The sequence below is a fragment of the Ranitomeya variabilis genome, chromosome 2 (assembly GCF_051348905.1).
Source record: "Ranitomeya variabilis isolate aRanVar5 chromosome 2, aRanVar5.hap1, whole genome shotgun sequence".
NCBI lineage: Eukaryota > Metazoa > Chordata > Amphibia > Anura > Dendrobatidae > Ranitomeya > Ranitomeya variabilis.
Window position 1 is genome coordinate 706,392,369 of NC_135233.1, and position 14,005 is coordinate 706,406,373.

General features: G+C 42.3%; 1 protein-coding gene across 1 annotated transcript in view; it reads right to left on the reverse strand.

Annotated features, from left to right (window-relative positions):
* Positions 1–14,005, reverse strand: part of REV3L (REV3 like, DNA directed polymerase zeta catalytic subunit) — a 263,811-nt gene that overhangs the window by 29,884 nt on the left and 219,922 nt on the right. The window contains exons 20-25 of the mRNA XM_077289474.1: positions 9,144–9,262; positions 8,259–8,377; positions 6,936–7,077; positions 6,390–6,634; positions 2,751–2,859; positions 2,053–2,259 (exon numbers count right to left, since the gene is read on the reverse strand). Of these exons, the coding sequence (XP_077145589.1) occupies positions 2,053–2,259; positions 2,751–2,859; positions 6,390–6,634; positions 6,936–7,077; positions 8,259–8,377; positions 9,144–9,262 (941 nt within the window). The remainder of the gene's footprint in view (positions 1–2,052; positions 2,260–2,750; positions 2,860–6,389; positions 6,635–6,935; positions 7,078–8,258; positions 8,378–9,143; positions 9,263–14,005) is intronic.

A 14,005-nucleotide genomic window follows, 5' to 3' on the forward strand; every position in this document is an offset into this window, starting at 1 on the left:
TGGCGGTGCTATATACCACGTGGCGGTGCTATATACTACGTGGCGGTGCTATACACTACGTGGCGGTGCTATACACTACGTGGCGGTGCTATATACTACGTGGCGGTGCTATATACTACGTGGGCTGTGCTATATACTACGTGGCTGCTATATACTACGTGGCTGCTATATACTACGTGGCTGCTATATACTACGTGGCTGCTATATACTACGTGGCTGCTATATACTACGTGGCTGCTATATACTACGTGGCTGCTATATACTACGTGGCTGCTATATACTACGTGGGCTGTGCTATATACTACGTGGCTGTGCTATATACTACGTGGCTGTGCTATATACTACGTGGCTGTGCTACATACTACGTGGCTGTGCCATATACTACGTGGCTGTGCCATATACTACGTGGCTGTGCCATATACTACGTGGCTGTGCCATATACTACGTGGCTGTGCCATATACTACGTGGCTGTGCCATATACTACGTGGCTGTGCCATATACTACGTGGCTGTCTGTTACGTACGCTGTGCTATATACTCTGTGGCTGCTATATACTACGTGGCTGTGCTACATACTACATGGCTGTGCCATATACTACGTGGCTGTCTGTTACGTACGCTGTGCTATATACTCTGTGGCTGCTATATACTATGTGGCTGTGCTAAGCGCGACGTACATACATACATATTCTAGAATACCCGATGCGTTAGAATCAGGCGCCACCATCTAGTGTATATATGTATATTATATATATATGTATATTATATATATATATATATATATATATATATATATATATATATATATATATATATATATATATATATATATATATATATATACACACACACTCACCGGCCACTTTATTAGGTACACCTGTCCAACTTCTTGTTAACACTTAATTTCTAATCAGCCAATCACATGGCGGCAACTCAGTGCATTTAGGCATGTAGACATGGTCAAGACAATCTCCTGCAGTTCAAACCGAGCATCAGTATGGGGAAGAAAGGTGATTTGAGTGCCTTTGAACGTGGCATGGTTGTTGGTGCCAGAAGGGCTGGTCTGAGTATTTCAGAAACTGCTGATCTACTGGGATTTTCACGCACAACCATCTCTAGGGTTTACAGAGAATGGTCCGAAAAAGAAAAAAAATCCAGTGAGCGGCAGTTCTGTGGGCGGAAATGCCTTGTTGATGCCAGAGGTCAGAGGAGAATGGGCAGACTGGTTCGAGCTGATAGAAAGGCAACAGTGACTCAAATCGCCACCCGTTACAACCAAGGTAGGCCTAAGAGCATCTCTGAACGCACAGTGCGTCGAACTTTGAGGCAGATGGGCTACAGCAGCAGAAGACCACACCGGGTACCACTCCTTTCAGCTAAGAACAGGAAACTGAGGCTACAATTTGTACAAGCTCATCGAAATTGGACAGTAGAAGATTGGAAAAACGTTGCTTGGTCTGATGAGTCTCGATTTCTGCTGCGACATTCGGATGGTAGGGTCAGAATTTGGCGTAAACAACATGAAAGCATGGATCCATCCTGCCTTGTATGGAGCATCTTTGGGATGTGCAGCCGACAAATCTGCGGCAACTGTGTGATGCCATCATGTCAATATGGACCAAAATCTCTGAGGAATGCTTCCAGCACCTTGTTGAATCTATGCCACGAAGAATTGAGGCAGTTCTGAAGGCAAAAGGGGGTCCAACCCGTTACTAGCATGGTGTACCTAATAAAGTGGCCAGTGAGTGTATATATATATATACATATATATATATATACACACACACACACACACAGTGTTGATGCTGTTCTCCCAATAATTTTATGAAGCTGCAGGGAATAGTAATGAACCCCCAACTATACAGTTAGATTAGGCACAGACTGTGGAAGAGAACGTGGGTCTTTAAAATGTTAAGGCCTCTTTCTGCAATAACATTAAAAACTTGACAAGTGACAAGAGCCTGAAGTGAATTTATTCCACAGTATCATATATATATAAGGAATCATATGCTACCATGCTCTTCAGTCATTGTGATCTGGAAGCCTTCATACCTCTACACAGGGCATTCTCCCAGAGAAGTTAGCGGCAGTATAGCCAAATGTGACGTTGGCAATTAACTTCAATCCCAATTGCCGGGCATCGAGCAAGCGAGTAAGGCTTTTGTCGTCTTTGTATTGTTTCATGGACTGTTTCACCATTATTCGAGTCTTTAAAATTTCTTCAAGCATTCTTGGCAGCACCCCCTTTCTAACAGAAGCCTAAATAAAGACAAAAATACAAAGTTGAATAGTGAAATAATTAGCTTGGAATAAGATAATATCCACAAGACTGTGAGCAAAAATTAATCCAGGGATATGGATAAGTTGGGAAGATAAAGTGTTGGATATACATGGCGAGAGCTCATCACTACCATCCATTATGGACATCGATCTATAGGTGGCAGTAAAGGAACAAGTTGCACTTTCTCCTGTGGAGCATTGTCCTAAAGATTGTACAACAGCAGCATCTCCCCATGGATAATCTGGACCTCCCAAGAGCAACTCATAATATATTTATTGACTAAGACTTGTAGATACCATGCTGGATAATTTTCACTAACCTAAATATAAACCTGGGAAAAAACAGGACAATTTGAATCAAATTTCATTTGCATTAGCAAATGTAAAAGATCCAAGTCCCAGTCCAGAGGTGTAATACTGACCTTCATTATATAGAGTATGTCAGGATATACCAAGGCAAGACTTCTTACCTTAACAAAGGCAACTCCATTAGGGGATATGGTAATATCATGCCGAAGCTGGTACAGGAGGTCTGGAGGAACATGCAAAGATGTGCAGCCAAATTTTAACTCCTCACACCTAGAAAACGAGTAGCATAGAAGGGGGGGTTATTTGGCGTGCACTCGGCCTAATGGGACGAGGTGCTGGTGTAATGGACCTAGAGGCCCTGAATTAGCAATTAATCAAATTCACCGCACTCTCTTAGGATATGTGAAAATATTGTAACAGTTTATTCAACCTGATGGGAGCGTAACAGAATATTACAGCATATGCGATAAACAACGTTTCGGCTCAACCTGAGCCTTTATCACGTTATCGCTTATTCCAATAGAGGATAGTGTGTGAGGAGGGATAAGTCCCACTGGTGCGTCAGATTCTTTAAGTAATATACTGGTATGCTAATAGATGGGTATGTAAACAGAGGTTCCCCTTGCGGAGGGTATGGACCTTAAGAATCAGGATGGAGAGCGGCGCTCCCGCGCTGTGCTCAGTGTCAGCATGTGTCATGTGTGACCTAACACATGCTGACACTGAGCACAGCGCGGGAGCGCCGCTCTCCATCCTGATTCTTAAGGTCCATACCCTCCGCAAGGGGAACCTCTGTTTACATACCCATCTATTAGCATACCAGTATATTACTTAAAGAATCTGACGCACCAGTGGGACTTATCCCTCCTCACACACTATCCTCTATTGGAATAAGCGATAACGTGATAAAGGCTCAGGTTGAGCCGAAACGTTGTTTATCGCATATGCTGTAATATTCTGTTACGCTCCCATCAGGTTGAATAAACTGTTACAATATTTTCACATATCCTAAGAGAGTGCGGTGAATTTGATTAATTAGAAAACGAGTAGCAACATGTTCTTATTTGAATCTATCGTAATTATTAATTATTTCAGAGTGTCAGTGATGCCAGGGTTCTGTATATATGACAAAGTCATGGGTACGGTAAATGAGTTTTCAGACGAATAGAGGGGGAACGAATAGCCTGCCTGTGAGGACTAGAGAAGGGAAAGGATGCTGGCCATATTAAAACCAGAGTTATACAATAGGTTATAGGCTATTCTGAAGAAGTTGCTCCTCATGTAAGTGGGACGCAAAGGAAAAATAAAGACAATTTCAAAACTGCTTGGCTGTTTCTGAATCTCCTGTAAGTGTGAATAGAGAACTACGCACATGTGGTACTTCCTCTCCGTTGTCTTTAGGGAACAAAAACATCTACAGTATTCAAGCATCTATCATGGACACACATCTATTAGACATTCATAAAATATCCTGCTGATTTAAGGGATTGCCCAGGACTGAATAACTGATGTCGCTTTGTGATAGGTCATCGTATTAGAGATGGGTACAGGTCTGACACCAGATACAAGACCCACAATGATCTCATATACAGCTGTGCGAAAAAGTGTTTGCCCCCTTCCTGATTTCCTATTCTTTCGCATGTTTGTCATAATTAAATGTTTCAGATCTTCATTAAGGGAAAGAAAAAGAAATTCCAACCTATAGGGCCCTGTGTGAAAAAGTGATTGCCTCCCGCCCATTAAAACACAAATTAACAGTGATTTATCACATCTTTGGGAAGCAGAGTTCAAATTCCCAACCACTTCCAGGCCTGATTACTACCTCACCTGTTCTCAATCAAGAAATCACTTGAATAGGACCCTGCCTGACAAAGTGAAGTAGACCAAAAGATACTCAAAAGCTAAACATCATGCCGCAATCCAAAGAAATTCTGGAACAAATGAGAAACAAAGTAATTAAGATCGATCAGTGTGTAAAAGATTCTAAAGCCATGTCTAAAGCTTTGGGACTCTAGAAAACCACAGAGAGAACAATTATCCACAAATGGCGAAAACATGGAACAGTGGTGAACCTTCCCAAGAGTGGCCGGCCAATGAAAATTATCCCAAGAGCACTTTATAGGTCTTTATAGGGAGCAGACCCGTATCAATTTATGGTTCTGCATGCCTTGGATTATATTAAATATTAGATTTTATAATGTTTATGGAACTAACTATAGGTTTCAGTACGGGGTTGCATGTTATAATATACTGATGACTTGATATTTATCTTTCCAGGATGTTGAGTGGTTGTACCCACTTTTGTTTTCAATTATGTTTTATGTCAAGTGTTTTATCATGTGCCAATAAAGTTTATATACACATTTTTTACTATTTTCAGGTGTAGTGTGCATAATTGCAGTAGTGCTTTTTCTCTCCTTTTGACATTGATTGTTCTTACTGCTGACTTTGCACTTCCCACATTTATGGTAGCTATAGTAGTGCACCTGGATTACCTTATTTTCAAGAGCACAGCAAAGACTCATCCAAGAGGACACAGAAGACCCCATAACAACATCCAAAGAACTGCAGGCCTTACTTGCCTCAGTTAAGGTCAGTGTTCATGACTCCACCATAAGAAAGATGGGGCAAAAATGGATGGCATGGCAGAGTTCCAAGACGAAAACCACTGGTGAGCAATAAGAACAAAGGCACGTCTCAGTGATGATCCCTAAGACTTTTGGGAGAATACTATGTGGACTAACGAGACAAAAGTTGAACTTTTTGGAAGGTGTATGTCCCATTACATCTAGTGTAGAAGTAACACAGCATTTCAGAAAAGGAACATCATACCAACAGTCAAATTTGGTGGTGGTAGTGTGATGGTCTGAGGCTGTTTTGCTGCTTCAGGACCTAGAAGACTTGTTGTGGTAAGGGGAACCATGAATTCTGCTGTCTAAAATAAGTCCTGAAGGAGAATGTGTGGCCAACTGTTTGTGACCTCAAACTGAAGCGCACTTGGGTTATGTAGCAGGACAATGATCCAAAACGACCAGCAAATTCACCTCTGAATGGCTTAAGAAAAACAAAATGAAGACTTTGGAGTAGCCTAATCAAAGTCCTGACCTTAAAATGATTCAGATGAGGTGGCATGACCTTAAAAAGGATGTTCATGCTTGGAAACCCTTCAATGTGGCTGAATTACAACAATTCTGCAAAGATGAGTGAGAAAAAATTCTTCCAGAGCGTTGTAAAAGACTCATTGCCAGTTATCGCAAACATTTGATTCCAGTTGTTGCTGTTAAGGGTGGCCCAACTACATGTAGTTATTAGGTTTAGGGGGCAATCACTTTTCCACACAGAGCACTGTAGGTTTGGATTTCTTTTTCCCTTAATAATAAAAGACCTTCATTTAAATACTGCATTTTGTGATTACTTGTGTTATCTTTGTCTAATATTTAAATTTATTTGGTGATCTGAAACATTTAAGCGTAATAAACATGCAAAAGAATAGGAAATCAGGAAGGGGGAAACACTTTATTACACAACTGTGCATGACCTATCCCACGGATAGATCATCAATTGTTAAGTCCCCACAACCCTTTTAAGGAAAGTGCACAAATTTCTAAAACAGGAAATTATCCCATGGTTATTTTTGCAATATATGCAAGCTTCACGATGACACCCAACCTTGGTATAATGACTACATTTAGATTTGGACGTAGTAATTGCTTTGGGCCTGCCATGAAGTCCTCCTATAGTATCCACTTTCATGTTACTCACATACTCATGTGAAAGGTAAAAACACCGATGGCTCTTACTTTCCCAGGTTCTCAACATTTCCCAAACAAGTTGAGTAGCAGTAGTTATATGCAATCACTATGGAGGGGTACAAGGACTGAAAGTCCAGAACCAATATGGAATTGCTGTAGAATTTGGACTCTGGTTCCATCACAAGTGGTATGCACTGCGGGGCTCTCATCTGAGCTCGTTGTTGGGCGCTTGGAGATACTGGGATATAATTCATTGGTTTAGCAATGCGGAGCATCATTGATTCAACTCGGTACTATAAGAAAAAATAACAAATCATTAGTTTTGTCATGTAATTCTTCATGCTTCCAGTGCAGCATTTTAGTTTCAGAATAAACACCTTCATTGCCATCATGGCAGCCTTCAACCCACACTTTATTAGGTATGGTTATGGGAATGGCGGTTTTGTACTGGTTTACTAATATTTTACTTCTAGAATTGTGTGTCAAGATGAGAATACCACTTTGATTTGCTTCTACCTTGTGCTGGGTCCTTTTTTAGCAACCACCGGAAAGCTGCAGTACAGCAGTATTTAAGAATTCCATCATTCTCTTTACCTGCGATCCTCTAGTTAGGACATGCAAAAACTGAATCCCAAAAAGTCTTGCAAGTTCACTGGTTCTCCCAATCAAATCTAAATGATCGAGTAACTGGAGTGTCCCAAGCACCCTGCTCATATAGTGGTCAATCATCCTCCATCTGGAAACAGATATGCAGAAAAAAAAAAAAATCACATTACATGTTCTAAAAACATTTAAAAATATGTCCGACTTATTATGAAATTTTTAAATGTCCCATAAATAGTTAAAGCTATGAACCCTAAAAAAGATAATGCTAAGGAATGAGTAACTTGCAAATTGTCCATAAACGTGTGATAAATGACTGAAAGACAAGGCATTATCAGGTGGACATTACAGTAAACAGAAGTGTCATCTTCCCTGACTAAATTATAAAATATGTCCGTTAGAAAAAAAAAGACCTGAACCCTCCTGCAGTGCGGATGTCGCAACCCCCCAGATCTGATATTGATAACCTATCCTAAGGGTACCGTTACACTCTGCAACTTTCCAACGATCACGACCAGCGATACGACCTGGCCGTGATCGTTGGAAAGTCGTTGTGTGGTCGCTGGAGAGCTGTCACACAGACCGCTCTCCAGTGACCAACGATGCCGAAGTCCCCGAGTAACCAGGGTAAACATCGGGTTACTAAGCGCAGGGCCGCGCTTAGTAACCCGATGTTTACCCTGGCTACCATTGTAAATGTAAAAAAAAAAAAAACACACTCACATTCCGGTGCCTGTCACGTCCCCGGGCGTCCGCTTCCCTGCACTCCTCCTGCATCCTGTGTAAGCGCGGCCGTAAAGCAGAGCAGTGACGTCACCGCTGTGCTCTGATGTACGGCCGGCCGGCGCTGACACAGGATGCAGGAGGAGTGCAGGGAAGCGGACGCCCGGGGACGTGACAGGCACCGGAATGTGAGTATGTAGTGGTTTTTTTTTTTTACATTTACAATGGTAACCAGGGTAAACATCGGGTTACTAAGCGCGGCCCTGCGCTTAGTAACCCGATATTTACCCTGGTTACCAGTGAAGACATCGCTGCATCGGCGTCACAGACGATGCAGCGATGTCAGCGGGTGATCCAGCGACGAAATAAAGTTTCAAACGATCTGCTACGACGTACGATTCTCAGCGGGGTCCCTGATCACAGTAGCGTGTCAGACACAGCGAGATCGTAACGATATCGCTGGAACGTCACGGATCGTGCCGTCGTAGCGACCAAAGTGCCACTGTGTGACGGTACCCTAAGGAAAGGCCATGAATATCAAAATCCTGGACAACCCCTTTAAGTTAAAATGCATAATTTATAGAATATTACCTGTAAATATCGGATTTATTATCAAACCAATCAGATAATGTTCGAAAAGTGAAAAGTGGGAACCTCTGGTGAAGAACATGGAAGACCACATTTTCAAATGTGTAATTAGTCAGAGCAACCTAGAAAAAGATGGAAATAAATAACATTAGAAAACCTAAAAGAAAACACACATGCAGTTTACTGAAACTCAATTCTGCTCATGAGAGGAGAATTTCAGGTCCCTTTAAAAAGAGGCTTCGAGGATATAATTAAAGGGAATGAAACAATATTATGCACGACATAGATACATATATATATTAATTATGATTATAGATCTGTTTATAATTCCTGCATATAATTAAGGTGGTAGCCATCATGCCTAAAAAATTGCGGTGTTCTGATGCTTCGGCGCAGCCATAAGGATGATGGGAGACTGTATTCTGGAGATGCCTCATTAACATTCATATGTGTATAGAGCGCATACGGCACTCCTGGTTGTGAGGATGACGTTCCGCAAGTAGGGTTCCAACCCGTTGATAGAGCAACTGAAAAACTTGGCACTCCGGAAGTTGTAGTGGAAAAAAAAAAATATTTGGCAATCATAGTTGTTTTAATGTTTCCGTTCTACAATTGGACCTTCTTTTTATTAATATCTATAAAAAAAAACAAGTTTTCAAAAAATATGTTTAACATAAACTTGATTCAAATAAGTCACTTTCTAATGCCACCTTCCCTAATGCGAGAAAACTTAAGAGACTTTTCATCTGAGCTCAGTAAAGGGAGCTAAAACCCAATATAACTCACGTTCATTGCTGTTTAGGGTGTCTAGTGATTTTTGGTATAGTCCAGTATTATTTATGAGCACCGTCTAGAGCAAGAAATAATATTATAATAAAAAGGGAATACCTCTGGTCTCATCATCCTCCAAACATTTAGGATAACCCGTCCAACTATATTGATCTCACTCATAGTTTCAGCGCCATATTCATCTTTCTCTGCAGAGAATCGGTTCTCATTTGCATCCTCTAAAATGAAACATAAAAAGAGAGATTACATTAACCAACAATTGTTATATATGCCACATTATGTGCACAGAAACACAGTGATGGCCAAAACTGTTGGCACCCTTGAAATTGTCCCAGAAAATGAAGTATTTCTCCCAGGAAGGTATTGCAATTACACATGTTTTGTTACACACATGTTTAGTTGCTGTGTGTATTGGAAAAATACAACAAAACAAAGGAAAAAAAGGCAAATTGGACATTTTTTTTAAAATTATTATTAAAGAACCATTTACTCCATGGCGCTTTTAATTAGAAAGGGGGTATACATAAAAAAACAAGTATAATAAACTTGAACACAAGTAACTGACTGGTACAGGAGGAAAGAGGACCCTGCCCGCGAGGGCTCACAGTCTACATGGGATGGGTGAGGGATACAGTAGGTGAGGGTAGAGCTGGTCATGTAGCAGTATGGTGGAACAAGGGTTACTGCAGGTTGTAGGCTTGTCGGAAGAGGTGAGTCTTCAGGTTCCTTCTGAAGGTTTCCATGTTAGGCGAGAGTCTGATATGTTGGAGTAGAGAGTTCCAGAGTATGGGGAATGCACAGGAGAAATCTTGTATGCGATTGTAGGAAGAGGAGATAAGAGGGGATTAGAGAAGGAGATCTTGTGAGTATTGGAGGTTGCATGCAGGTAAGTACAGGGAGACAAGGCCACAGATGTATGGAGACAGGTTGTGCATGGCTTTGTATGCCATAGTTAAGGTTTTGAGGTAATTAGGAAAACAAGGCACTTAAGGAGGTCGTGCACAAGTAGGTGGTGCACAAGTAGGATAACCAAATCCATCAGCTGTGATGTAGAAATACTTGGCACTCGTATAGGTATGTTCAAGAACTTATTTATTGAGTGAAAGAATTCCAGAAATAAATTAGATGTTTCGGTCAATACCGAACCTTCATCAGTCATCTGGATAGAGGAGATCTGTGTGGCAGCGCGCTGTGTGGGAGTCTGCAGTGTCCACTAGTGTTGAGCGATACCGTCCGATACTTGAAAGTATCGTTATCGGATAGTATCGGCCGATACCCGAAAAGTATCGGATATCGCCGATACCGATACCCGATACCAATACAAGTCAATGGGACACCAAGTATCGGAAGGTATCCTGATGGTTCCCAGGGTCTGAAGGAGAGGAAACTCTCCTTCAGGCCCTGGGATCCATATTAATGTGTAAAATAAAGAATTAAAATAAAAAATATTGATATACTCACCCGTCGGGAGGCCCCTGCACCTTACCGCTGTTAACCGGCAGCCTGCTTTGCTTAAAATGAGCGCGTTCAGGACCTTCCATGACGTCACGGCTTCTGATTGGTCGCGTGCCGCTCATGTGACCGCCACGCGACAAATCAAGCCGCGACGTCATTCTCAGGTCCTAAATTTCTAGAATGAGGAGTTTAGGGCCTGAGAATGACGTCGCGGCTTGTGATTGGTCGCGTGGCGGTCACATGAGCGGCACGCGACCAATCAGAAGCCGTGACGTCATGGAAGGTCCTAAACGCGCTCATTTTAAGCAAAGCAGGCTGCCGGTTAACAGCGGTAAGGTGCAGGGGCCTCCGGAGAGGCGAGTATATCCATATTTATTATTTTAATTCTTTATTTTACACATTAATATGGTTCCGATACCGATTCCCGATACCACAAAAGTATCGGATCTCGGTATCGGAATTCCGATACCGCAAATATCGGCCGATACCCGATACTTGCGGTATCGGAATGCTCAACACTAGTGTCCACTGCTAAGACAGCCAGCGCTTCCTGTCTTAGCATGGACACTGCAGACTCTCACACAGCGCACTGCCACACAGATCTCCTCTATCCAGATGACTGATGAAAGTCCGGTATTGACCGAAACATCTAATTTATTTCTGGAATTTCTTCACTTAAGTTCTTGAACATACCTATAAGAGTCCCAAGTATTTCTACATCATAGTTAAGGTTTTGAACTGCAGTCTCTGGGAAATGTGGAGCCAGTTAATAACTTGACAAAGAGCAGAGGCCGAGGGATAGTGGGGGGACAAAAGGATTAGTCAGGCAGCAGAGTTTAGGATAGTTTGGAAGGAGGATAGACTGGAGAGCTGTGAGAGAGGTGGGGAAGATGACCAATTCTGTTTTGCCCATGCTAAGTTTTAGAAATCTAGCAGAGAAGAAGGATGAGATAGCGGACAGAGATAGTTGGATTCTGGCTAGTAAGGAGGTGACACCGGGTCCAGAGAGGTACATCTGTGTATCATCAGCATAGAGAAGTTACTGAAAGCCAAGGGACTCTATGAGCCATCCCAGGCTGAAGGTGTAGACGGAGAATAGCAGGGGTCCTAGAATTGAACCTTTGGGGACACCAATAGTTAGAGGGCAAGATGAGGGGGTGGTGTGTGAGTTAGAGATGCTGGATGTCTGGTCTGTTAGGTATGAAGAGATTCAGGATAGGGCCAGGTCTGTGATGGTAAGAGATGAAAGAATCTGTAGTAAGAGGGAATGGTCCACTGTGTCAGAAGCAGAGGACAGGTCCAGGAGGAGGACAGAGTAGAGTCGCTTGGATTTGGTGCTTAGAAGATAATTGGTTACTTTAGTCAGTGTAGTTTCAGTTGAATGATGAGGTCGGAAACCAGATTGTAAGCGGTCAAAAAAAAAGATGGAGGAGAGGTGGGAGGACAGTTCAAATGGATATGTTGTTCCAGTAGTTTTTAGGCATAGTTGAGAAGTGATATGGGGCAATAGCTATACAGAGGATGGACGAAGTGAGGGCTTTTTAAGGAATAGTGTGATTAAGGCATGTTTGAAGAAAGAGGGGGAAGACACCAGTTGTTAGTGATAGGTTGAAGAGATGGGTTAGGGTCGGAATGAAGACTGTGGTGAGGTTTGGGATGAGGTGGGGTGGGATAGGGTCAAGTGCACAGGAGGTGAAATGTGAACTTGAGAGTAGAGAGAAATATTGATATTCTGTAGTGGCAGATAAGCCAGTTTTGGAGGGAGAGGGCTGCGTACTTATGAGGAGGGGCTGTGGGAACTGTAGGCCCAAGCTTTCTCTGTTGTTATCAATCTGCTGCTTGAAGAATGAGGCAAAGTCTTCAGCTGAGATGAGAGGGATGAGGCGTGAATTGTAAGTGTTGAATAGCTGTTTATGGTTGTGAGACAGGGAGGATATGAAAGATGAGAAGTATGTTCGTTTTCCTGCAGTGAGTATGGACTTAAAAATAGTGAGGGACTATTTGAGTGTGATGAAGTGCTCGTTTTAATGTGATCTTTACCACCTCCGCTAACCAACTCTGGAAGCCCGCCTCAGTTCTTTAGTCAGGCTGGGGTGCTTTTGGTGTATGTGAGGGGGGCCACCGATTTGAGAGTTGCAGCAGTTGTGGTGCTACATAAAGCAGCAGCATCTGCATTGTGTAAGGAATGTATATCTGCAAGAGGGAGAAGGGATTCAGAAAATGAGTGTAAATCAAGGTGTTTGAGATCTCTGCGAGGGTGTGCAATTTTGTGGAGTGGGGATTGTGCACCTCAAAAAATAGGCTGGACAAAATTGTTGGAACCTTCAACTCAATATTTCGTTACACACCTTTTGGAATAAATAACTGCCATCAATCCCTTACTATAATCATAAAAAAGCTTCTTACACCTCTCAACTGTAATTTTTGCCTACTACTTTTGCACACTGCTCCTGGTCTCTCATATTTGAGAGGTGTCTTTTTCGAACAGCAATTTTAAGATCTCTAAACAGGTGTTCAATGGGATTTAGATCCAGACCCATTGCTAGCCATTTGGAACTCCCCAAAGCTTTATTTCTATCAATTTCTGGGTGCTTCTTGAAGCAGGTTTGGTGTCATTGTCCTGCTGGAAGACCCATGACCTAGGACGCAAACCCAGCTTTCTGATTCTGGTCAATACATTGCGACCCCAAATCCTTGGGTAATCTTCAGATTTCATGATGCCTTGCACACAGTCAAGGCCCCCAGTGCCAGAGGCAGCAAAAGAACCCCAAAACATGTTTGAAGCTCTACCATATTTGACTGTAGGTACTATGTTCTTTTCTTTGTAGGCATCATTCCATTTTCGGTCAACAGTAGAATGATGTGCTATATTGAGGTCATCTGTCCACAAGATGCTTTACGAAAAGGATTTTGGCTTACTCAGGTACATTTTGGCAAGCTGCAGTCTAGCTTTTTTATATGCCTGTGTCAGCACAATGGGCGTGCGCTAGCGATGGGTCCGACATTGCATTCAATGGCGGCGTTAACGGACTACGTTACACCACATTATGCCGTGGTGTAACGTAGTCCGTTTAACGGAGTCACCGATCGCACTGTGAACCCAGCCTAACACACAATGCAAAGATTGAGTCAACTTCTTCCCTTTTTACCTAGTTTCAGGTGCGATTTTCATATTGACCACACATGTTACTTTCCACAGGTGAGTTTGAACGAGCAGCACATGCTTGAAACAAAGCTGTTTATCCATAATTCTGGAAAGGTGACAATAATTTTGGGGGGTTTTGTTCAACTTGTTTTTCTCTGTTTTTTGGGATTGCTACAATACATACAAAAGGAAATAAACATGTATATAACAAGCCGTGCAATGCAATAGTTTTCCAGGAGAAACACTGTATTGACAACTTCAAAGGTGCCAACACTTTCCTCCACGAGTGAGAGAGTGTGTGTGTGTGTGTGTGTGTGTGTGTGTGTGTGTGTGTGTGTGTGTGTGTGTGTGTGTGTGTGTG